Source organism: Acomys minous, assembly GCF_964271855.1.
Source record: "Acomys minous genome assembly, chromosome: 8".
NCBI lineage: Eukaryota > Metazoa > Chordata > Mammalia > Rodentia > Muridae > Acomys > Acomys minous.
Genome location: NC_140489.1, coordinates 87392467 through 87412714, shown reverse-complemented (window position 1 = coordinate 87412714; position 20248 = coordinate 87392467). Strand labels below are relative to the sequence as shown.

At 40.0% G+C, this 20248-nt stretch overlaps 1 protein-coding gene across 10 annotated transcripts in view; it reads left to right on the top strand.

Annotated features, from left to right (window-relative positions):
* KIDINS220 (kinase D interacting substrate 220) overlaps positions 1 to 20248 on the top strand; it is a 92738-nt gene that overhangs the window by 37303 nt on the left and 35187 nt on the right. For all 10 annotated transcript variants that reach the window (XM_084792170.1, XM_084792178.1, XM_084792171.1 and 7 more), the window contains exons 18-22: positions 449 to 589; positions 1298 to 1541; positions 2076 to 2164; positions 3721 to 3865; positions 6829 to 6991. In XM_084792170.1, the coding sequence (XP_084648296.1) occupies positions 449 to 589; positions 1298 to 1541; positions 2076 to 2164; positions 3721 to 3865; positions 6829 to 6991 (782 nt within the window). The remainder of the gene's footprint in view (positions 1 to 448; positions 590 to 1297; positions 1542 to 2075; positions 2165 to 3720; positions 3866 to 6828; positions 6992 to 20248) is intronic.

Here is a 20248-nt window from a genome sequence, read left to right as displayed (position 1 = left end):
GTTGCCTGGATGGACAGTGTATATTTATTGGGCTACCTATATAAATATAACTTGTTGATTAACTTTTAACAATTATGAATAAAATTGCTATAAATATCTGTGTTCAGGTTTTTGTGTAGATATAAAAGCTAGATGCCACCAAAGGGCCAAGAGTAGTGCAACGATCAATAGGTCTCTTGGGTGGAATTAAAATTTTGTCATTCACAGTCTGCAATTTTGGCAAGTCTCTCAACCTCTTTTGTATGATGTAAATTCCTATCGTAGTGTCTCCTGATGACATCCTGAGAGCTAAGTGTTTTCAGTTCATAACTGAAACCCTTACTACTGGTTTAAGTGGAACTGCTTCTGGAAGCAAGAACTTTGGGTTTCTTTTCCTCCTGTTGAATGGCTTTCTCTGTACTTCTAAAGGAACTCATCTTACCGTCTTGTATCTTCTGTGCTTGTGCAGGTCCTGAAGTGTGAAGTGGAGCTGATGGCCAGGATGGCAAAGACCATTGACAGCTTCACTCAGAATCAGACAAGGCTGGTGGTTATCATCGATGGCCTGGATGCCTGCGAGCAGGATAAAGTCCTTCAGATGCTGGACACTGTACGTGTCACCTGTTTCCACACTTGTCACTGTGGCCACACAGGATGCATGGCTTCACAAAATATCTCAACTGGGATGGAAGCTGTGCTACTTATTTAAGAAGAAATGATTTCTCTTGTTAATTTCTCTTTCATAAAAAGAACTGTATTTTAAAATTAAGAAATACAGCAAAAGTAAATGTTTAGTCAATAATGTTTAAATAATTTCAGCCTGATGGTAGTTTAGGAAAAAAGCAAAGCAAAAAAATCACATGGGCCATCTCTAAAGGACAAGTGTGGCTCAGCAGACAGTCGTGTTTATATTCTGAGATGACAGAGGACCCGTAGAATTTATAGTTTTGTGTTAAAAATCAGAACACTGGCAATATAAGGTGTGCCGTAAACAATAGCAGTAGACTGCAGATCTGGGTGTGCCCAGACCACATGTGCTCACAGAAAATTGCCTTATGTGTTGATCTTACTTTTGTGTAGGCTGCAGATATCTGAGAAGGAAACCACATTAACTGTTCTGTGTTGTTTTTGTCATTGGTAAATGATTGCAACCTAAGTTTGAGCCAACTACAAAAATTGCTTTTATAGGGAACACATTGTCACGAAAAATGAATGCTATTAAAAAATATGGAATCAAAAGATAGTAGAGATTTTAAAAAGATATTATTTGGTATAATTTTAATATTGTTGTCATGTCCATATCTTTCTTCTACCACAGGTCCGAGTTCTGTTTTCAAAAGGCCCTTTTATTGCCATTTTTGCAAGTGATCCACATATTATTATAAAGGCCATCAACCAGAACCTGAATAGTGTACTTCGTGATTCAAATATAAATGGACACGACTATATGCGCAATATAGTTCATTTACCAGTTTTCCTTAATAGTCGTGGATTTAGCAATGCAAGAAAATTTCTTGTAACTTCAGCAACAAATGGGGACATATCATGCTCAGATACTACAGGCAAGTATCAAACCCTAAAATACTTGGGCTTAAAGTAGTCTGTAAGGTTTTTATAGTCTTTGTTTACCTTGAAAAAAATGTTGCTGTTTTACATCTCTTTAATATCAAACAAAACAACTTTGCACACATGACGCTTACATTAGTGATTTTTGTATTGCTGTGATGAAACACCACAAGGCAAGGCAACTTACAGAAGGAAGTGTTTATTTAGCTATGGCTTCAAAGGGACAAGAGTCTAGCACCATCATGGCAGGGAAGTGTGGCAGTGGGCAGGTATGGTGGAAGGCATAGCAGCTGGAGTAGCAAGCCAAGAATTCACATCTTAAACTGCAAGCAGGAAACAGAGCAAATGCGCAATGACTTGTGTCTTTAAACTCTCAAAGCCCACCTCCAGTGACACACTTCCTTCAGCAATGCCCAACCTCTAACCCTCCCAAATAACACTATGTCAACTGGGGGCAAGTGTTCACCCCCCTAGGCTCTGTGGGACACTCATTTTAACCAGCACAGTGCTATCTCAATGCATTTTTCCAGGAGTCCAGGAGGACATTGACAGAAGAGTTTCACAAAACAGCCTTGGGGAGATGACAAAGCTTGGTAGCAAAACGGCTCTCAATAGAAGGGTAAGATGCTATCTATGCCACTTGATGTCATTGTGTGATTGATTTTTCCTTAGTGTTGGGGTTTGAACCCAAAGCCTTGTGCATGCTAGGCAAATATTCTGCCACTTAAGCTATACTCTGATTTTTTTTTTTTAGCACTCATTCAAATATACTTAAGTTAATGCAACCTAATGCCCATCTGTAAGCACATTATGGTCTTGACATATACATCAGTGTTGAGCTCCCTTCCAGCGTCTGCTGCCTCAGACCTCCTGTACCTGGAGCAGTAAAGACCTTGATCTGGGAGGAATCTCTGTGCTCTGCATCCTCTTCCCAGATCAGGTGCTGACTCTGGTCCTTGACTAGTGAGATTTCATAGCTCAGCAAATGGTTGCACCCTGCTATTCAGATGCCACCCCTACCTTTACCTCTCCTAGGTTCTTCCTCCTTGGTCAACATTTGCAAGTTTGTATTGTAGTCTCCATTCCCATGTGTGATTCTGGGCCCTTACCAGTCTCCTTGAGTTTCTGGTCTAGCACTTCAGTTGTTTCTGTCCTCCCATCTTATTTGTAGAGCAAAACCAGGTGTATTTACCTCAGTTTGTAAAGTGGGAAGATGGCCACTGGCCAGGAAGCATGGCTGACATTGTTGCTTAGAGATGGCTGGTATGGGCTTACACTGGCATTTTCTTGTTTGCTACCATTTGGACATTACTCCCCCCCCCCCCAAGACAGGGTTTCTCTGTGTAGCCTCGGCTGTTCTGGACTCGCTTAGTAGACCAGGCTGGCCTTGAACTCATGGAGATCCGAGTGCTGGGATTAAAGGCATGTACCACTGCACATGGCCTGGACATTACTTTTTAATCTTTGGTGACATTTTGTGTCTTTGGTTTTGTACCCACATGTTCTATAGGTTATGAATTCAAACTTCATGTGAATGACAATTGATATAGCCAAAGTCGGGGGACTATGTAATTCAGCATTTTGATTTTCTCTCCTGGGAGTCCAGCTTCTTGGGTACCTGTGATTTCATCTACCTTTCCTGTGCTTTAGGATTTTGTGTGTTTGTTCTTTTCTTAGGATATGGGATTCCTTATCTACTCTAGTCTGCAAAGTGCCTCTAACTTTTTGAGTGGCTGTGGCTGGGAGAAAATTGTATAACACTTTAAAACAACCTAAAAATAGAGATGCTGAGCCTCTAGCACTGTGCAGGAGCTTATCCGCTTTATTGTTTTAGGGTTCCTGTAATACAGAGGCTTCATGGACCTTGGCCAAGATTCTCTGTATTGAGTTCTGTGCACTTTCCCATCTGAGGTTAATGCCTTTCCCTAGCTGTACTGCTGTTAGTGGGCATGCATCCCAGGCATTGCTGCCAACTCTACGTTGTCACTGCTCTGGAAAGTGTCTCCCTCAGAAGGAACTGTACTTGATTAGCATGTAACCTTCCTCTTTGGTTAATATTGTAAATTTTGCTTTTCCGTACACTGAGCTGCCTCTGTACCTGTTTTGTTGTTCTTACCATAAGCTTACATTAACTCTCAAGAAGAGCATCTCTCTCTAACTGGGGTGTTGTTTCAGGATACTTACCGCAGAAGACAGATGCAGAGGACCATCACTCGGCAGATGTCCTTTGATCTCACGAAGCTGCTGGTCACCGAGGATTGGTTCAGTGACATCAGTCCTCAGACAATGAGACGATTACTCAATATTGTTTCTGTGACAGGTGACTTATGTTTCTCATGTTCCATGATAGATCATAAGCTTTACTTGTTTATATTGTTTGAGGTAGTAGGTATTGAATTCAGAGCTTGTGTAAGCTTTGCAAATGTTCCTCTTATAGAGTCGCACCCCAGTGACCACTGTAAGCTTTAAAATATTGCAAGTATCAGCTTTGTTTGTGTTAAGCTGACAATCAGATATCACTTAGAAATTTATTTTAAAATTTCATGATTTTAAATGTCTTTTGCTTTATATTTAGGGTAAATTTATATTAATTTAGTGACCATAATATTTGTGCTGAAATTATTATTGTTAATACTGCTGTATTGTTTTAGTTCTTATATCAGATTTTGAACAAAATATTTGTAATAAAATGGCGATTATTATCCAGACAGTAATGGCACACACCTTTAATCCCAGCATGCTGGAGCCAGAGGCAGGTGGATCTCTGAGTTCAAGGTCAGCCTGGTCTACAGAGTAAGTTCTAGGGAAGCCAGGGCTATACAGAGAAACCCTGTCTCAAAAGACAAAAACAAAACAAAAATAGAGATTATTGCTATGACTGAATTCTGTGTGTGGATACTGCCCTTCTTTGTGTTAAAATTAATTAGCAGTAGGAGAATCATAGACACATAGACTTGCAATTTAAATTATAGAATGTGTTTCTTTCTTTGCATGGTATTGCTTGTTACCTTCTGATATTTTCTGCTGTTGACTGTCAAATGGAATTACATTTTATACTAAGTTTAGGGCTCATGACATAAACTGTATTACAGAAGGGAGTCATACCTAATATAACATTTTTATTGTTAAATCCCTTTAAAATGAGACTTCAACTTTCCTGTGCTGGTTTGACAGTGGAACTGTTTCCTGAATGTATCAGCAACACTGACATACCCTGTCATCCTCTTTGTGTCAAGAGCTGCTCTGGACATTGTAAAAGTTAAACAGTAAATGAGACCGTACCCCTTCCATTCACATTACCTTCCTTTCCCTGGAATTTCTCCTAGCTCTGCCTCTGCCCTGGCCCCTGCTCCTGCTCTCAGCAAAGCTCCTTGGTAGAGTTCACTGCCCTTTCTCACACTGTTCTCCCACCAATCTTTCTGAGTGTCCTCTTCCTGCATCGCAAATGAAATGACCCCTCTTCCTCCCTCCCCTCTGCATCCTACTATACAGAACAGCTGTCCTCTAACACATACTGTCACTAACTCTTCCTGTCTGCTGCTCTCTGGGATGGGAGAACCTCCTGCAAGGCTTTTTGTCTGATTTGCTTAACTGCAGTACCCACTTCAGCGTCTGGAATTGATTGTGAGTGAATAAGAGACCTGAGTTAAATAGAACCCCACTTTACACGCTTCTTGAGAGAAGCCTTCTGAGGAAAAGGAGCAGCAAGTTCAAGGGCTGTGGGACTCCAAGAGCAGCTGCAGTGCAGTCCTGGGTGGAACTGGAGGAACAGAGTAGTGAGAAGCAATGCTAGAGAGTTGCAGTTCATTTGAGGCCCACGGCTCCAAAATCCACAAGAAGGAATTAGATTGTCTAGACATCTTCAGGTACTTGAGAGAGGCTTGAGTTGATACCTTTAAGTAATTGCTGCTAAAGCCAGGCCTGGTGGCACAGACTTAAAATCTTAGCTACACACCAGGCTGAGGCATGAGGATCTCAAGTTCATGACCAGCCTGGACAACTTAGTAAGTTGGATGTGGAGGTGCACATCTGTAATCCTAGCTGGCACTCTGCAAGTGAAGGCAGGAAGGTTAGGAAGTCACTGCCAGCCAGGTGACGTAACACTCTATATTTTAAAAAACAAAAACCCCAACCTTCTATAAGAAGCATATTGTCAGGGTTATTTTAGTGCTTGGCTTTTCATTTTTATTGCCCTCCCAAAAAACCCATTTAATTCAGTGTTCACCTAATTATTTCATAGGCTGTTGTTCGTTTACTGGATTTATCATCTGCTTCACTGAGTGACTGCCTCTCAGGAAGGCTGTGACATTATCATCTGTTTTGTTCTGGGTTTTACCCCAGCGTTGGTATTTATAATAACTCTAGGAAGTCCACAGCTGGCAAACACTTGTGACATAGCTCACTGGGATGAAAGAGTCATATCCTGTCACCCATCCAGCAAGGCAGACCCACCTTCTAGGAAACTCAGTGGTGAAAATGCAGATGAGGGTCTGAGACAGGGGCAGATTTGGATGAGGAGTCATCATCTGTAAGATGAAGAGTGGGAAGAGAGAATTCACGTTAGAGTCTGCCAGACAAGTAGATGTGAGTTCAGATACGGACTGAACTGATAACAGTGTTTTCAGTGAAGATCCAAGCCCCACTTTGTAGTCCCGTCAAGACAAGGTTAAGGTGATGATATGGTGGAGAGAAGCTTGGTGATTGCAGTTGTCTACAAGTGAGCATGCTCTGAGGTAGAAATGCTGAGTCAGTCTTCAGAACATTCTACAAATGGGCTCATTGTATTCAGTGTGTAAATAACGAGTTTTAGATACGTTGTGCCTGGGTTGGTAATTACTAACATGATCTGTCTTGGTTAGAAGGGAAGTAAATGAAGTCATAACTCAAAGGTGGACCAGTATGTTTGGGTCCTATTAGATCCAGAGAGAGGCGCTTAGCAGTCATGCTTCAGAACATCCAGAGCATTGAGGACTACTGTGGGTGTTTTATTTTGTTTGTTGGTTTATTTTTTGAGACAGGCTCTCACTATGTAGCTCAGGCTGGCCTCAGACTTGTCATATCCTACATCAGTCTCCTGTGTTGTGTTAGGATTACTGATGTCTGCCACCATGCCCTCTGAATCTTTAAAATCTGGATTTTAGAAACCATATAAATACTAGATTTTATCTATATTATAACCAAATGGCAAAATTTTCACTTTCAAAGATGAATTATTTGTGACTGACACTAAATGTTCTAGTTAGTATGTCTATTAATTTTTAAATGTGTATATATTCCTTAAAGGGCGGTTACTAAGAGCCAATCAGATTACTTTCAACTGGGACAGGCTAGCCAGCTGGATCAACCTTACCGAGCAGTGGCCATACCGGACTTCATGGCTCATACTATATCTGGAAGAGACTGAAGGTGTTCCTGATCAGATGACGTTGAAGACCATCTACGAGAGGTATTTTGTTTGACTTCTTGGAGCTTAACTTTGCCCCGAGTTGTAAAACACACAAAGTCTCTACTTCTGAATTCAGTCCATCTTCCTTGGTCCCTGCTGTTCTGGAGCTGTCATTGCACAGCTTCTGTGCTGTGAGCTCGGAGCTCTGTTTGTACTTCTTCTTTTTTCAGAGGTGTGCAATTGTAAGAGTTATTGGCTCTTACAAAATACAAAGCCAAGATGCTTTTGTTTGCTAAACAAGGTTCAGTTGCTATTCTAATAAACTGTTTCTTAAGGCCAGGGTCTGTGTGTGTGTGTGTGTGTGTGTGTGTGTGTGCGTGTGTGTGTGTGTGTGTGTGTGTATGTATGAGAATATCTGAGTTCAAGGCCAGCCTGGTCTACAGAACAAGTTCCAAGATGGCCAGGGCTACACAGAGAAACCCTTTCTTGAAAAACCAAAAGTAAATAAATAAACTGTTTTGTAGAAAAAGATAACTTGCAGAAACTATGTAAAGTTTTATAAAACTGAATGTAATTGAAACTTTTAGAATAAAACTAAAATATTAATATAGTTCATAGTTTATAATCTCTAAGAGTTCAGATAATTTTTATTTCCTTCGAGTATTGTTAGCATTTGATTTTTCCTAACTGGCTTTAGAATTGCAGAGGACTGTTGCAGTGTTTATTAGCAAGCAATATTAAGACTCTGAAAGTTAAATAGCTTCCCAAGTCCCACAGTCTCATGCAGCAGAGCTGGCGTCTTACCCTGGGTCACTCTGACTCCTATGCCGCTCGCTGTAAGCACTCCATGGCGTTAGCTCTTCGTTCTCACGGGTCTGAGATAGTACTGTTGCCCTCATGTTGCACATTAGAAAACTGAAAACAGTAGAGACAAGTCACTTGCCAAAAGGCCAATGTATGGTAGATTTAAAGCGAGGCTCCACATCCACGCTGGAGTATGACCTGGAAGGATGTCTTTTGCTGTGTGTGTGGAAACTTTCCTAGGCTGGAGCCCAGTTGGAGACACACTGGCGTTTGTGATGGAATCAAGGGCTGAAGTTTGTTGGGGAGCCAAGGGCTGCAATTCTGATGTTTTTGTGTTTTCCGTTTTTTTTTTTAGGAACATTGGGAGTTCCTGTAGTTAGTATTTATGAGGTTTCCTGTGGTTTTTAATTAACTTTAGTAACAAATCCTCATATCAGATAATTACTATTTCCTTCTGTAAATTCTTTGCTTTCATAAAAACATGAGATCACTGTTTAAAATTGTTAGTTTCTGTCTCTCCAGTTTCTCTGTCTCTGTCTCTGTCTCTGTCTGCCTGTCTGTCTTTGTCTTTGTCTGTGTGTGTCTATCTCTCTGTCTCGCTCTTTTAAACAAAGTATCCATGCTAATCTTCAGTTTGGAGTGAATGGGCTTCACATTATTTCCCTTACCAGCTGTGACTGAGAATCCATGGAAGTTCACTGTATCTCAGGATCAGACACTATGAACAACAATTTGAGAAGTGCATGTAGAGTCCCAATAGGATAGAAAGAATGAAAAAAGTCCCCAGGCAATAGAAGTGGGAGAAATATAAAATAAAACAGATTTAAAAGACATTTTTTAAAAAAGATCTCTGATTCCAGTCAGTCCTGCAAGAGTTATTAAGTCTCTGTACCCCTGCTAGATGCTGCATTGTTGATATTTGGATCTATGTCTCCCTGAAACTGTGGCTCTTTTGTTGTTGTTGCTTTTCTTATTGTTGTAGTCCTAGGTGTAGAACCCAGAGCCTTATGCATGGTGGTCACACATTCTACTGCTAATCCATACCAACTCAACTTGTGTTCCTTAAAGAAGCCAAGATTAATGGGGATTTTTGTGCTTAGTTTCTTTCTTGGGTTTCTTTTGTTGGCCCTAGTTGTTTCTTCATTAACGTATACTTAGTGTGACATCTACTGAGAGCCAGAGCTTATGCAGTTGTTCTTTATGCTCTTACGTGTTACAGGGGCTGGTGGGCTGAAGAGAGGGAGAGATCAAAAAGCATGTGTGTCCTTGAAGGATGTACATATGTTTAATTGTCTTTTCTATTTGGAAATACTTTCAAACTTAAGCATTGCAAGAACAAGAACAGCACAAAGGATGCCCACATCCCCACTCTTCTTCCAGACTCATCTGTTAATATTTGCTCCACTGTTTCATCCACGTCATCTTCTGAGTGCTTGTTTTCTCTTTGTGTCTTGTGCATCTATACAAATGCAAACATAGCTCTTCCAAACTATGTGTGGAAAATTATATATGCCATATAATTTGCCTCTAAATGCTTGAGCTTTGAGAACTGATATTCTGATTGAAAGTAAAACATACATATTTGAAATAAGTTGAGAGGAAGAAAAAAATGGCTTAAATAATTTGCCAGTTAAGTCAATTTCTGGGTGATAAGAAACTTTTAAGTCTAAAATCACTGCTCTTTGCTGAGAGATAATTGTTCCATGTCTTACTTCTTATGCTTTTTTTTTAGGAAGGAAAGATTTATTTTGGTTCATGATTGTTGACTGTTGTGTTGTGAGAGCATAGAGGACTACAAGCTCACGGGATGGTGGCCAGAGGTGGAGAGAGCACATCTACCTCTGCGGGCTTGCTTCTCTTCCCACCTTTTACTCTGCCGGGGCCTGCAGTCTGTGGGATGCTGCTGCCTATATTCTGTGAGGAACTGTGTCAGCTTTACCATAACCTTCTACCTTAACCCCCCCACCAGGCCTGACTCATCAAGCAAAGTGCACTCAGCCCATCTATCCTCACAGCCTCAACACTTCAGTATTGGTCACTTGTTGAAGTTCAGTATCTCCTCAGAGACTCAAGATAAACGCTTAGCTCTTATACCCCTGTAATATCAAGAAGAAAACGACATGTTTGCAGATTGCAGTGGCACAGAGTAAAGATTGCCCTCCCAAAGCAAGGAAAAGAGAGGCTAAGAAAATGGATAGGACAGAACCGAAACCCAGGTGGGCTAATTTAGACCCTGTAGCTCTGTCAGGCATCTGAGGCATGTGCTGTCATGTTGAGATCCAACAGGCACAGCGTTCTTGTCTTACAGCTTGCCGTTGGGCGCTCCATGGCCTTTCTTGGGATTGCCCTGCTTGTTGCCTGCAGCTTTCCTCAGCAGATGTCCCATGTTCCTGGAATATCTAACTTCCTGAGTTGTTGTTGTGTCTTTGGCCCTCACCTTCATACTTTATGCACTGTTTCCTCCAGGGCTGCTGCACTCACACCATCCCTGTCACACTTTGCCTGTCTTTCTAGGCTTTTCTGGAAAATTCATGCTTGATTTCCACAACCCTGTAACATTACATTCTGTATGTCTGCAAATCTAGTGTCAGATAGAGGACATCAAAGTGTGCTGAGTACTCAGCTTCTTTGGTGTGTCCCCATCCCTTCAGCAGCCTCACTTTCCTTGCCTTCAGAGCCTTACTTTTGCTGCTCTTTTGAAACTAAGGTTTTCAAATCCTCTGTTCTGCTTTCAATTCTTCTTGTAAATAGGACTAAAAATAGTGACATTTCATCTGTCATATTACTTAGTCCATCACTTTAAAACTCAAGCCTCCCAAAAAGTCTTAGGGCATGGGCAAAACAGACAGGAACTTGGGCCAGAGAGATGGCTCTTGCAGAGGACCTGGGCTCAGTTCCCAGAACTGTGTTCTGACCTCTTAGGATACCAGGCACACATGTACTGCATATACATACTTGCAGGCAAAACATTGATACACAAAAAATACATCTAATTTTTTTTTAAACATAGACAGGATCTTTGCCAGAGTGGAATTTATGAGGCCTTCTAGTCCTGTTCCCAGCACAGTCTTCTTTTGTGCACGTAGCCAGATGAACAGCTTACTGTCCTTGTGCTCATTGACATCCTGGTTCCTTGAGCTCCTCCTGCAATAAACAGCCCATGAGCTCTACTTAGAGCATCCTGGAGCTTCCCTAGCCTACATCTCCAGCTTTTCCAGATTCTTCCTGCAAACAAGGTCAGAGGCTTCTCAGCAATGGCCACAGCAGTCACTCTGCTTGTCTGATACTCACTTTCCGTGTTAGTTGTACTTTCAGTGCTATGACTACAGCTTAAGAAAGCAGGGATATATTTAGCGCATGGTTTCTAAGGTCTCTCTGTCTGTCTGGTGGGGAGAGCCTGGGCAAGCAGAGCTGCTCTCATTGTGGCAGCCAAGAAGCAGAGAAATAATTGCTTGTGCTTTGCTTGAAATTTAAAATTTACATTGTAGATTCCACCATCTGAACCTCATAGGTAGTTCTAATTTTTTTAATTGAAATATGTCCTGTAGACAAAAAAGAATGCTTAAGTTGGGCCATAGTAGAATGTGCCCTTTAATCTTAGCCCTCTGGAGGCAGAGGCAGGCAGATCTCTGTGAGTTCAAGACCATCCTGGTCTACAGAGAAACCCTGTTTTGAAAAACAAACAAACAAACAAACAAACAAACAACACCAAAAAAGGAGGAATGCTTAGGATGTGGTTTAAAGATAAGAGCAGTTATTGTACCCTTTTATGAAAAATAGAATATAGTTGGGTGTGGTGGTGCACGCCTTTAATCCCAGCACTCAGAGAGGCAGAGGCAGGCAGATTGCTCTGAGTTTGAGGCTAGCTTGGTCTACAAAGTAAATCCAGGACAGCCAAAGACACACAGAGAAACCCTGTCTCGAAGAGAAAGAAAGAAATTAAAAAAAGAAAGAAAGAAAGAAAGAAAAGAAAGTAGAATATTATGAAATAATTTTTTGGGACAGGGAAGCGCTTTTTAAAAATCATATAATGACTATAAATTGGAATAAATTTCTCAAGGGGAATATTTTATTTTGATCATATCAATATAGAATAATATATATTAGAGATAAAATTAGGTGATGCCAATTTTCTTTTGTGATTTAACCAACCTATTACTTTAGACTCAACCCCTGATGGTCTTGTCATCTGAGAGTGGACTGGATTTAGGGTAACTCTGAGATGCTTTTCTTTTTAAAAATGTCTTATAGGCCCATAACTGCTTAGAGAAAGTATTTGTAGTTAGCCAACAAAGAAAAAAAGAAAGTGTAAAAAGCAGTTTGAAAATTCATAAGGAAATTTACTTAAAATAATTAAGTAAAATAATTTGCAGTGAACAACCATAGAAAGACAGTTTGCTCAACATATTGAAAATCCATCTATTGAAAGATGTTCTAGCAATTTAGATATCTGTTTCTACTTACCCATAGCTGAGTTATTTGGTGCTTGTCATTTGAATAATAAAAAGTTTTATTTACAACTGACAAAAAGCAGCAGTATATAATTGATATTCATTTATTTTATTAAAGAAATCTGATTTGGTAAAAACAATCAGAAAATAGTATTTTTAACGCTAGTAGTAAAATTTATTTTTTAATCCATAAAAAGCTTCATTTATTTTTATAGCAATTTGATGATACATCTGCTTGCTTTATTCAGCTGAAAAAGAAAATGTTGGTTCTTGGTGTTTGGTAAAATTGCTTTGTTAAATTATTTTCTAAATTGTTCAACTTTTAACAAATGACATTTGATACTAGCGCTGGAAAGCAATTTTAGCTAATTAAGTAGATCCCTCTATAAACCATTGGAACATTAAGATGACATACTGTTCATTCAAGATTATTTTAATTGGTACAATTATTGTAATTTTCTTGCAATTATGTGTTGAGCTAAAAGCTTTTGTCTAGATCATTTGAGGTTTTTTTTGTTAACATACATTTAGTAAGAAGAAAGAGAGTTAAATAAAAACTGTAGATAAAGATTTTCTGTCTACATTCTATTGCAGCATTTTAGACAATTATTGAAATATTTTAGTATAAAAGTTTATTTCTGGTACTTTAGACACTTAAAGCAATGATAGAGGCTTTTAAAAGATCAATTTGAGTAGTTTTCATGAAGATAATATTTTAAATTTCTGTTTTGACACTGCTCAAGCAATCTTTTTCTCAAGAAGATGTGGTTGGCAGAACTCTGTGTGAGAGGTAGCATCCTTTTTGATAATCTTGGATTTTAAAAATGAATCGATTTTGAGGGGGTTTAAGAATGCTGGCTACTTTCCATCTCATAGAAACAGCTGTTTGCTGAGTAACCCTGAACATTAATATATGCTCTTTATGGTTCTAACTGATATCTTCAAGTTATTCAGTCATATTTTAGTGAATATTGTATCTTGTATTCCTTTCTGATATTCAACCAAAGCTTTCAAAAGCGTACTTGGTTGCATCTTATCATCCCTAGTTAAAGCTTACCAATTCCCCTTTCATGCCTCCTTTATTTCTGTTTCCACCTGTTATCACTTGGATGAATTATGCAAGCCTTTCTCTCTCATATGTCATTTTTCTTAAATTATGACTTCAAGTAGTATGATCCTCCTTGTACAAAATATATCTTTTGAACTGATATTCATTTTCTGTCTTAGATTGAATATTCTGGGAATATCTATTCAAAACATTATTTCATGCATGTTGTTACAGTAGTTTTTATGTGTAGTTTTGAATCTTAATAAGATTCTATATACTTGATATGGTAGGACTTCTAAGAGATTTTGATATTGCCATCATTCAAAATTTATTAAATTATTATCTTGTGTGTTATTATTTTCATAAGCATGTGCTGTGGATATTCCCAACACACATTTTAAAATGTAGAGGTTAAGTATTTATTATGTCTTTGTGAAAGAGACTGACCTAGTTCTTTGCAAAAATTATCTGGTAATTTTTTTTTTATATATAAGAGGGAAAACTAAATAGGTTTACACTGGAATAGAGATTCTGTGACTATAACAGAAGTTATACTTTAGATAAAATAAATAATGGGGTGGGTAAGTTTAATATGAAAAGAGAAGCCAGGCGTGGTGGTGTACACCTTTAGTCCCAGCACTCGGGAGGCAGAGGCAGATGGATCTCTCAGTTTGAGACCACCCCGGTCTACAGAGTGAGTTCCAGGACAGCCAGGGCTACGTAGAAAAACCCTGTCTCAAACAAACAAAACAAAGTAAGACTACAAACCGTATAATGAGGTGTGGACTATTGGCAGTCAGATATGAATTTCTGATTTTACGTTTATATTTTTATTCTTCATAGAAATTAACTGGTAAATCCAGATTCTTGTTTGTTTGTTTGGTTGGTTTTTCAAGACAGGGTCTCTCTGTATAGCTCTGGTCGCCCTGGAGCTCACTCTATAGACCAGGCTACCTTTGAACTCAGGGATCCACCTGCCTCTGTCTCCTAATCACTGGGACTAAAAGTGTGTGTTATCACTCTGCATGGCTGCTAAATCCAGACTTTTAAAGACAAATAAAACAAAGGGCAGAATTTGTAAAACATTCATTTATTTTTATCTTATGTATTTGGATGCTTTGCCTGCATGTGTTTATCTGTGTCATATGCATGCAGTGCCCTCCTCAGAAGTCAGAATCCTCTGGAACTGGAGTTACAGATGGTTGTGAGCCACCTTGTGTGCCCTGGGAATCAAACTCAGGTCCTCTGGAAGAATAGCCAGTGCTCTTAACTGTTGAGCTCTCTTTCCAGCCTGGCAGAATTTTTAAAAGTTTATTTTTGATGCAATTGGGAAACAAACCTGCTGTTGTTGTTTGGAGAAAATAATGCTGAAAGAGATTAACTAGGCAGGTTGGGACCATTCTTGACTTATCTGTCACTGTGTTTTGCTGATGATTTGTTCTCTTATTGCTACTGGATCTGTAGCCAATCCAGAGGTGTAAGAGAAATTACTTTGGGAAAAACAACTTAAAATTTATTGTTATTTAGGAAATTGTTTCTTTGTTTTGTTCTGACACAGGGCCTCACTGGCTGGCCTGGAACTTACTGTGTAGACCAGACTGGCCTTGAACTCACAGAGTACTGACTGCTGGGAAATAGTTCTTGAGAGCCTGTTATGGACAGACACTACTGTAAGATACCCATGTACAAAGCTGGCAGAGGTCCCTGTCCCAGGGAGTTTTGCACATGAGCAAAATATAAACTATGTGATTAGCAACAAGCCCCGTGAAAAGAGTGGAAAGAGAAGCATTAGGGAGGTGAGAAGTAGGGCTGGCTGTGCGTGAAATAAACCATAGTCCTCACTGAAAAGTGAACTGAGCGAAGACACGAAAGTGGTGACAGAAATAGCCAAGAAAGTATAGCAGGTAAGAGGATCTCTGTATTACTGAAGGCTGCTAGCAGTAATGCAGGTGGTTGGCGTAATGGGTTGCTTTTGGAGTAGTAGTGAATTTGATTTGTGGGTAACCAAAACATGAACTTTTGGTGCTGGAGAGAGAGCTCGGCAAGAACACCTGCTACTCTCCAGAGGGCCTGTGTTCCCTTCACTTTGAAGGCTCACAACCATCTGAAGCTCCAGGCCCAGGAGATCCAGTGCCCTCTTCTGACCTCTTCAAGCACCAGGCTTATAGACTGCATATGTGTACAGACATACGAGGAGGCAAAACACCCATCTCCATTAAAAGCAAATAAATTAGTCAATTTAAAAAATTAAGAAGTCATAGACTTTAACACAGTGAGCAATAAGGATAAGGGAAAATGATTGGTCAAAATTATCTGTGGGAATCGGGTTTGTACTAGAGTTCAGGCATTGCCAGCATGGCCTCCAGCCCCTTCTGCTTTCTCACTTTGGCCATACACTCTCCCACCTGCTCTTTTTCTGGCCCATCTGCCCCTGCCTTGTGCCTCACTCTTCTGGTCTCTTAAGTGCAGCTAGTACAGGAAGCCTGTTGTAATCTAACCCAGGCGCCCACTTCAGGTTCTTGCTTTCATAGGCTTCCATGGGACTCACTCTCCAAGGCTTGCTTTGCTGTTTCTTTAGTATTTGTTTCCTCCTTAGGATAGTAAACTCCAGAGATTATAACTTCCTTATACATTGCAAGATACAGAGTACGATGAAGTGGGTGTTTCTGAAGAGTGAGGAAACCTAATGGTGCATTTGGGTTGAGAAAGGTGTGGGTTCCTAAAGGTGGCGGGTGGCAAGCCTTGCTTTATCTTAAGGATGGGATCCTCCAGATGCTCTGTTGCTTCTAAATGCAGGGGAAATGTCTCTTCGTTGTTGTGAAGGTGGATCTCTGTGCTTTATTGTAAGGCTGAAGCCCACCATAACTGGTGACTATATACTTCACCTGAAATTTTGTGGCTCCTCTTCTTTGGCATCTGACAATAAAATCACAGCAGCATTTCTGTAGCCTGTAACCAAGTTTATTTTTCTAGATTCTCGTGTTTGTAAACCTTTGGTGAAGCAGTAGGTCATAGACTTTTTGCATACTGACACTTTGAGGCAGGTCTTTACCAATACAGCCTTTTCTTACAGATGATCGCCAATGTCCTAATTAGAGTCAATGTAGCCAGGTATTGCTGGCACATGCTCATAATCCCAGCACTCAACAGGCAGAGGCAGGAGGATTGCTATGATTTCAAGGCCAGCCTAGACTATATTGCAAAACCTTGCAACAAGACACCAAAAGTTTATAAGTAAGCAAAGTAAAGGAAGGCTATGCGTGATGTAGACAACTCCACCTTGTTATGCTAATAATTTTGATTCTGTTAGGTCATTGAACACCTGTTTCAGTTAGACCTGTGCTGGGTGCATGCTAAGGAAGGCACTTCTGACTGTAGTGCCTGAGCTGCCCTTGGTAAGCAGCATCCAGTGGACTGGGCACTTTGCCTAGCATCCTATGCTGTGCTCTGCATAACCAAGGGAAACCAAGAGCAGGAGTTACAATCTCTGAGCTGCGTCTAGAGTTTCTTCAGCCTGTTGTGGACAGTCTTATGTAGTTGCAGAGGATAGCGTGGGTCTGAGATGTACAAACACTGCTTTCAGTGATATGCCTATGAATAGGCACAGGTAGTAAGAATGGTACCCTGGCTCAAACTTTCTAGAACATTAAGTTTATCTTTTCTATTAAAAAATGCAGACTTTTACAGACTACATGAAACCCTACATAAATACTCAGTTCTGATTGTGTCTGGTAGCATCAGAAGATTGTGTTTTATGGTACTTTACTTAAGCTTTTACACTGTTATGTTCATTAACTAGCTGCTTTCTAAGTATGTTTTTCTCTAGCTTTGTTTGCAGAGAGAGAGAGAGAGACAGAGACAGAGAGGTAGGACTGACTAGCATTAGACTTCTGGGCCCATCGTGTGCACTGTACTGCTGAGCTGTCCCTCCAGAGCTTGCTTTGCTTCTAATAGGATAAAGCTGATTTTAAAAATATTTTTCTCAGCATTTAAATTCATGGTATCATTGTCAACATTTTTGTTGGTAGAAACTAAGAAATAATTCTAAATGTTCCAAAGCCTTGTGTCAATAACATCAACATGAAACTGAAGTTTGTTAACCAAGACTATAGGATACAAACAGGAAAGTCAGTTTTTCTGAAATATGCTTTAATATATAGAAATGCATTTAATATGCAGTGATTTATATCAGGTTCACAATTTATTTCGCCATGTAGGGAAATTATGTCATTATGTATTTTTAAACAACTCTAATTATTGAATGACCCATGTTTACCAAAGGTCTTAAGACGTAACTTTACAGATCAAATAAACTGTTAAAGCTTTTATACAAGAAAAAAAAAAAAACAAATACAGTAACAGTGTCAGCTTATTTTGATTCTGAGGTGAGGTGCTAATGGAAAGCATGCTGCAATACTCATGAAGTCCACAAGATGGAGATGTCTCACTGGATACTGTACATGGCCAGGCATGAGATGAAGTCTAGTGCGGTTTGCTTTTCCCTTTCCATAGCAGAAAAGGTGTGTGTGTGGGGGGGGGGGCAGGGGGCAGGGGGGAGGTGGGGTTGAGGAACAACAATGTAGTGGATGGTTGAATTTCCATTTATTCATTCATTTGTGTGTGAGAGTGGAAGTTAACCTTGGGTGTCATTGCTCAGAAATTGTCCACCTTGGTGGGGTTTTGTTGTTGTTGTTGTTTTATTTTATTAATTTATTCAGATTATAACTCAATTGTTATCCCATCACTTGTATCCTCCCGTTCCTCCCTCCATCCCTCTTTCAGCCTATTGCCCTCCCCTAGGTCTATGAACGAGGGGGACCTCCTCCCCCACTATATGGTCATAGGCTATCAAGTCTCATCTTGGTAGCCTACTTATTCTTTCTTTGAGTGCCATCAGGCCTCCCCACCAAGAGGAAGTGGTCAAATATGGGGCACCAGAGTTCATGTCAGAGTCAGTCCCCACTCTCCACACAACTGTGGAGAATGTCCTGTCCATTGGGTAGATCAGAGTAAAGGTTCGATGTTTACTACTTGTATTATCCTTGGTTAGTGCAATAGTTTGAGCAGACCCCCCCCCCCCCGCCCTGATCCACCTGTCACAATGTTCTTTTTGTAAGTTTCTAGGACCCTCTGGGTCCTTCTATTTCCCCATCTCCTTATTTGTCTTACCTAGAGTCCCAGTAGGATGTTCTCACATCTTTCCCAATCTCCTAGTAAGTGAAGACCTTTGTGGGACATCCCTTTTGGCTAGTGCCCAATTTTAAGTGAGTATATACCATGTGAGTCTTTCTGCTTCTGGGTTAACTCACTCAGTATGACCATTTCTAGTTCCATCCATTTGTCCACAAATTTCAGGATTTCCTTGTTTTTAATAGCTGAGTAGTATTCCATAGTGTAAATGTACCACAGTTTCTTTATTCTTCTATTGAAGGACATTTAGGCTGTTTCCAGATTCTGGCTATTATGAATAAGGCTCAGGTTCTGGCTATTATGAATAAGGCTGCTATGAACATGGTTGAGCATACGTACTTGTTGTGCGGTGGAGCATCTTCTGGGTATATTCCAAGGAGTGGAATAGCTGGGTCTTGAGGAAGCCCTATTCCCAGTTTTCTGAGAAAGCACCAGATAGATTTCCAAAGTGGTTCTACAAGTTTGTATTCCCACCAGCAATAAAGAAGTGTTCCTCTTTCTCCACATCCTTGCCAGCATGTGGTGTCAGTTGAATTTTTTATCTTAGCAATTCCGATGGGTGTAAGATGGACTCTCTGAGTCATTTTGATTTGCATTTCTCTGATGACTAAAGACATTGAGCATTTCTTTAAGTGTTTCTCAGCCATTTGATATTCCTCTGTTGAGAATTCTCTGTTTAGTTCTAAGCTTCTTAATTGGGTTATTTGGTTTGGTGGTGTTTAATTTCTTGAGTTCTTTATATATTTTGGATATTAGACCTTTGTCAGATGTAGGGTTGGTGAAGATCTTTTCCCAGTCTGTAGGCTGTCGCTTTGTTCTGTTGACAGTGTCTCCTGCCTTACAGAAGCTTCTCACCTCATGAAGTCCCATTTATTAATTGTTGACCTTAAGGCCTGGGCTGTTGGTGTTCTATTTAGGAAGTTGTCTCTTGTGCCAGTGTGTTCCAGGCTTTTCCCCACTTCTTCTTCTAACTGATTTCACCTGGTGTTTTTTACACTTTGGTGTTTTTGGTTTACAGTAGCATGTAGCTCACCAAGAAGGCTAGGGTGGCTGACCAATGAGCTGCAGCGATCTGCTTGTGTTTGCCTTCCCAGGGCTGAGATTACAGGTATATGCCATCATGCCTGCACTTTATGAACAAGCCGCCTTCCCATCACAGGACATTTATCACTACTGAGAATCAACCCTAGGCATATAAATGCTTATATAGTCATATGACATTGCATTTTAAGTTTTATAGTAACATTTTCTCAAAGAATTTTTGTGTGTATACATGTATACATGCACACATGTACTATATGGGTAGAAAGGTATTGTATATGCTAAGTAAGTGACCTACCACTGATCTACCAGCTCTCTCCTATAATTTTATTAAATTCATTCTTGAAAAAACCTAGATTAGATATAGAATTTTTGTCTGCTTACAGATTTAGGCTTTAAAAATATTAAATGTGCCCGATGTGTTGACCCACACTTTTAATTCCTGCACTCGGGAGGCAGAGGCAGGCAGATCTCTGAGAGGCCAGCCTGGTCTACAGAGTGACTTCCAAGATAGCCAGGGCTACATAGAGAGACCCTGTCTCAAAAATGAGACAACCACCACCACCACCAACAACAACAACCAATAAATAAGTAAGTAAATAATTTTAATGGTAAGCATTATTGAAGTTATTAAATCTTTAAGATAACATATGAAAACGCTTTTGCTTTAAGCTGTGACACTTGTGGACTAGCTTTGCATTCAGAGTGTCTATTTACTGTGCCTGACATCTCTTATCCGTTGACAGTAACCTGTGGTGTTGTCAGTGCTGCCTCAAAAAATTA